Source organism: Hipposideros armiger, unplaced genomic scaffold, assembly GCF_001890085.2.
Source record: "Hipposideros armiger isolate ML-2016 unplaced genomic scaffold, ASM189008v1 scaffold_244, whole genome shotgun sequence".
In the NCBI taxonomy this organism is placed as follows: domain Eukaryota; kingdom Metazoa; phylum Chordata; class Mammalia; order Chiroptera; family Hipposideridae; genus Hipposideros; species Hipposideros armiger.
In genome coordinates, this window is record NW_017731594.1 from 1,103,913 (window position 1) to 1,109,528 (window position 5,616).

The 5,616-nt window shown below is 46.5% G+C and overlaps 1 protein-coding gene across 10 annotated transcripts in view; it reads left to right on the forward strand.

The window, feature by feature from the left end:
* The window catches only part of ELMO1 (engulfment and cell motility 1), a 501,394-nt gene extending 497,117 nt beyond the window's left edge, over positions 1 to 4,277 (forward strand). For all 10 annotated transcript variants that reach the window (XM_019655709.1, XM_019655707.1, XM_019655702.1 and 7 more), the window contains one exon: positions 2,890 to 4,277. In XM_019655709.1, the coding sequence (XP_019511254.1) occupies positions 2,890 to 3,090 (201 nt within the window). In that variant the 3' untranslated portion in view covers positions 3,091 to 4,277. The remainder of the gene's footprint in view (positions 1 to 2,889) is intronic.
* Positions 4,278 to 5,616: the final 1,339 nt, after the last annotated feature.

Consider the following 5,616-nt stretch of genomic DNA (forward strand, 5'->3'; position numbering starts at 1 on the left):
TCTCTGTTACTTGACATTTAGCTTGTGGAAGAGTATGACTTTGTCTTCATCTTCCTGAAAATAGATTCTGTGTCCTACTGTTTCTCTTTTTAAATAAAATTATGGCTGCACACAGGACACCCTATTAAAGATGTGTACAGCTCTATAGAAAACTACCGAAAATAGAACTGTGGATATTATTTAAACCTGTGAGGGCTCAAAAATAAAATGCAACAGCAGAGGCAGCCCTAAACCTCTTGAAATAACTTCAAGAAACGTGGTAGAAAAAATTAATTCCAGATAATGATAAATGTTCTGGACTGCCAGCTCTGTATTTACATCTGACACTGCTGATAGCATGAGGAGAAAAACGCTTTATGCATGCGAGCTCTTCTAATTCCTTCAGACCACTTTCACATCTATTAGCTCCTTTTATTGGCATCATCACTCTGTGAAAATAGAAAGTCTTATTACAGATATCCACATTTATTAAATAGGGACAGAGAGACTTCCCAAAACGGAATACCTCCACAATAGTAAAGATAATAGTAATTGTCACTGTTCAGTGCTGTATGTGCTTCATATCTCACTTAATTCTCTTATGACTCTTAAAAGAAACAAACGAATTCTGTCCCCATTTTATTAAGAAGGGAAATGAGGCACAGAGAGGTTAAGAAACTTGTCCAAGGTCAAACAAGTAGTAAGTGACAGAGCTGGGGTTTGAGCCACGGCCGTCTTGCTTCAGAAACGCCTTCTCTTTGGCTCCGGCCCTGTGTAGCCAGGAAGAATGGAAGAAAGTAGGGCCTGCACGCACCACGTCCTGCCGGTGCCCATCACCCGGCTTCGACAGTTAGCGACTCATGGCCAGTCAGGGTTCATCTATACCCCCACCCACACCCAGCTGCTCCCCGCACCCCCGATTATTTTAGAAGCACATCCAGAGGTCATATGATTTTCTTTGTAAATATTCCTGTGTGTGTATCTCTAAATAATAAAGAGTCCATTTTGAAACACAACTACAATACCATTATCCCACCTAATCTTATAATATTTTAATACAACCATAGGCAGTCAGTTTCCAGATTTCTCTAGTTGTCTCATTTGCTTGTTTTTCTTTTATGCTCTGTTCACATCAGAATGCAAATAAGATTCATACATAGCAATTGGGTAACAAGTTTCTTAAGTTTCCTTGAATCTATAGGATCTCTCTCTCTCTCTCTCTCTCTCTCTCTCTCTCTCTCTCTCTCTCCCTTGCTCCCTTCCTCCATCTCTCTCTCCCATCCCCCCATCCCCACTCCCCCCTGTCTCTTGTGAACATTTGCATGTGCTTTTTTTTCCTTTCAATTTATTCATTGAAAAAACCAGGTCACCTATTTAGTAATATTGCCAATAGTCTAGATTTTGCTTACTATACTCTGTGTATTAGTTTACTGTGGCTGCTGTAACAAATTACCACAAATTTAGTGGCTTAAAACAACATAAGTTTACTTTCTTACAATTTTGGAGGTCAGAAGCCTGATGTAGGTCTTTCTTGGCTAATATCTGGGTATCAGCAGAATTCCCTCCTGGAGGCGCAGGGGAAAAGCATTTTCTCTCCATTTCCACTCCTGGCAGCTGCCCGCATTCCTTCACTCATGGCCTCCATCCATGTAGAGCAACGCTGGGCTGAATTCTCACATCGCATCATTCCCACCCACGTCCCCATGGCCAGATCTCCCGCTGCCTCTCACTTCTCTTCTGTTTCCCTTTGCCACTTTTAAGGCCCCTTGTGATCACATTGGGTCCACATAAAGAATCCCAGAAAATCTCCCTATTTTAAGGTGAGCTGACCTGCAGCCTTCACTCCCTTTGCCATGGAACCTAACGGATCCACGGGTTCCAGGGATCAGGACATGATGGTCTTTGAAAGCAGAGCATTATTCTGCCCACGACAACCCATGCCGTTTCCCTGTCTTCTGCATTTCCCATTGAGTGGTAGTTGGAGGACGAATCAAATTCAGGCTTCACGTGAAGCAGCACTGGTGTTGTGTTCTTCCATGGTGCCTGGCTGCCTCTATTTCGGGATGTTTCCTCAAGTAGTTCATAATCTACTGGAGAGGCAAAAGGTATGATTAATTTTATGAGAAGGGAGACACCAAAGTCGTAGTTGAGTACTGTGGAGGGCTTTACAAAATAGACGCCCCCAGGGACCATGACGCAAAGATCTGGAGGAACTTAACCCTGGAAACTGGAGACCCAGGCAGAAGAGGCTCCCAGACAGGCAGCCGACCCACTTCCCAGGAAGCTCACCCCATAACTTTAGCCATTTGTCCACCAGATACTGGGCAGCAGAAAGCTGTTTCTTAGCCCTTTTGCTGAGAGCCACAAATATGGACTACTACTGGATCCAGGGTGAGATGGAGCTGTCATTGTGGGTTCGAGAATCAGAAAGAAAAGGCAGAGATTAGCTACTAGACTAGGAACCCGTCAGGAAAGGGGCACGCTTGACCTGATGATGAGTTCAAGACTGTTGGGATATATTCCACCAATACCTTAAAATCCTAGAGTCACTGGTGGGATGTTACTAGAAATACGTCGCACCGTCATGGCGAACTCACGTCCCACTCTTACTTAGGGAGGCATTCTCTGCATAAAAGACCACAGGCACTGGAGTCCGATTGCATCGGTTCAAATCCCACCCACTCCACACACACGATCAAGTTATTTAACCGCTCTGTGCCTCACTCAGCTCCCTCATTGTAAAACAGAAGTGTCTGCATTATAGAGATGTTGTGAATATCATAAATGGCGAAGTAGGCAAAGCATTAGCCCCGAGCCTAGCATATGTTGAGTAATCAGGAAGCGTTAGCTATTGTTACTACTCTCGTGGTTGTCACCAGTAGCCGTCACTGTCATGTCCTTTCCCGCCAGTACTGTATCTGGACAGACGGGCTGAACGCGCTGCTGGGGAAGGACATGCTGAGCGACCTGACGCGCAACGATCTGGACACCCTGCTCAGCATGGAGATCAAGCTCCGCCTCCTGGACCTCGAAAACATTCAGATCCCAGACGCCCCCCCGCCCATCCCCAAGGAGCCCAGCAACTATGACTTCGTTTATGACTGTAACTGAGGCGGCCGGCCCAGCAGCAACCCCTCCCAAACTGGAAAGCCCAGCTAACAGGAGAGAAGAACGAAAGCACGTCCACGCCTTGGAATCCTCTCGTGGTAAAGAGAAGCTGGGGTCAGCGCTTCCTTGGGCCCCGCCTCTAGCCCCGGCATTTTTCTGCCCTTACCTGGCCTCTTGCTCACCGCCCTGAGCTCAGCACCTCTGTTTCTAGACGCCATTGCTTTAGGTCACTTCCCACTGCTGCACTCCACTCGTGGGAAAAGCGCAAAACCCAACACCAATAAGACGGCCAAATGGCCCTTCCACCCTCACCCCCAGCAGGCACGTCCTCCCTTCCTGGAGGACCAAATGCCGGCAGCATCGGACTGCTCCCCAACCTACCCACCAGATCAAGAGAAGCGTCCCCAGGCTTGTGTCTGGCAGAAACAGCCTAGCTACTTGAGAGGACCAGACGCCACCTCCAACCTCCCCTTCTCGCTAGAGTCAGCTCCGTGTGAATTGAAATCTGCTTTCACAGCCTCCCCTTCCTCCTTCACGGTCTTCACCTTACCCTGTTCCTTTCTGGTCCCAAGAGCAGCAGCAGCAGCCTGATCCTAGTTCTCGCCAGCGTTGGGTTTCCCAGACACAGCCCACCGCACATCTGCACTGTGACCACGACCCCCCTTCCTCCCGCACCAGCTAGTCTTGGGTTTTGTCCCCCTGCCTCAGCACAGGCCCATCTTCATTTCCACGTTCCTCCCAGCCCCTTAGCTGAAAGCACAAGTGGTGAGATCAGTCATCATGCTCCATCTCGAATATTCAAAACCTAAATGCCTCTACCATAGGCGGTCGCTGTCTAAGGGTGTGTTATTACCCTCTCCTGGGAGAGGGGGGCTTCTCTGCAACGCGGGTTCCACAAGATGGTCAAGGTGTCAGACATCCAAGTTTACATCGTTGTAATTATTATAGGTATTGACAACTTGCAAGGGTTTGGGGTTGTTTTGTTTTGTTTTGTTTTGCTTTGTTTTTGTACAAAAGAGTCTAACATTTTTGCCGAACAGATATATATTTAATGAAAAGAAGAGATACATAAATGTGTGTACTTTCCAGTTTTTGTTTTGGTTTTAATTATTTTAATCCTAAACATCTTCCTGAGAATAACATCCCCTTACACATGCTGTGGAATAAAATTAATTGTGGCGAGTTGGGGAGCTGGTGTTTTGGTGCCGTAACTTCTTGCTATCCGGTCGTCAGCATCACCTGCAAGCTTGTTAGAACTGCAGCACCTTTGACCCTCGCCAGACCCACGGAATCAAGTGATTCGAGCACATATTAACTTTAAGAAGCACTGGCCTCGGGGACTCCTGACCACTGCCAGGTCACCACAGGCTCTGAGCATCAGTAAAGAATGTTACTTCTAAAAGGACCATCTCAACTCACAGAGAAAATCAGGCCCACTATGTAAAAATACAATCTATTCACTTTACACTGTTGCCTCCTGACCATGACGTTCTTTTTTATGTTTTTCTTATTCACCATTATATAATTTAGAGAACTGACTAAATTAAATACATCACACTTAAAGGGAGCACATTTAGCCATGAAAAAGAATGCAGACCCATAGACCAGAAACAAATGAAGCCAGAACCAAATAAATCTAACTATGAATTATTGTAATAAAATATGGGTCAGAGCCCAGTGACGGATTATTCTGGGGTTAGCACCACTGGAGGCACATCTGGATCATGAACTCCAAGAACTGGGAGAGATGTCAGAAAGGTCCCAGCATGTGGAATGAAGGGGGAGAGGGGACAGCGCAAGCCCCCCAGGACTCACAGCAGAAATGTTAGTTAGATGCCTTCAGGTCACTGCCCTTTACCATCACCAGTGTGCAATTACAGATTGCCCTGGGCTGAGATTACATGGTCAAGGCTCTCCATAAATTGCAGGGAAAAAAATCCTTTATAATCCATAGTAATTCACAGGTGATTATGCTTCCCATCAGAGCACACACCTCTGAGCGTCAAGTGGCTGCTTCCTTTATGATTACACTTTGATGATATTATTAACACGTGTGTCCTCCATGTCAGGAGCATTTATTGATCTGTCTACCATCAGGATAAAATGATAAATGTTGGGGGAAAGAAAGCAGACAGAGTCATACCATTTGCTACTTAGGCGTTATCAGATTCTGTCCATGAAAAGCAGAATTCTTTGGACCAAGATATGTGAGGTCCTGGGACCTTGGGTTTAAGAGATTGGTCTGTCCTATAACCCTTGCTAGGAAGAACGGCCCTCCTGCTGGAAACAGAAGCTAACCTTTTCAGGACTATGGAGAGAGCATCCTCCTACCTCTCCTTAGGACCTTAGGGCCTCTTGAGGACTCTTCGGGATCAGGAGAACCTGAGACTGTGACGTCATTATTTGAAATGCCTTCAGTTGTGGCGATCTGGTGCAGGAGTGCTGTCCTTATCTGGCCTCCTCCTCGTCCCTCCTTAGGCGGCCCAAGGCTTTTCTTTCCCAGACAGTGGGCCTTCCACCTCCAGTTCA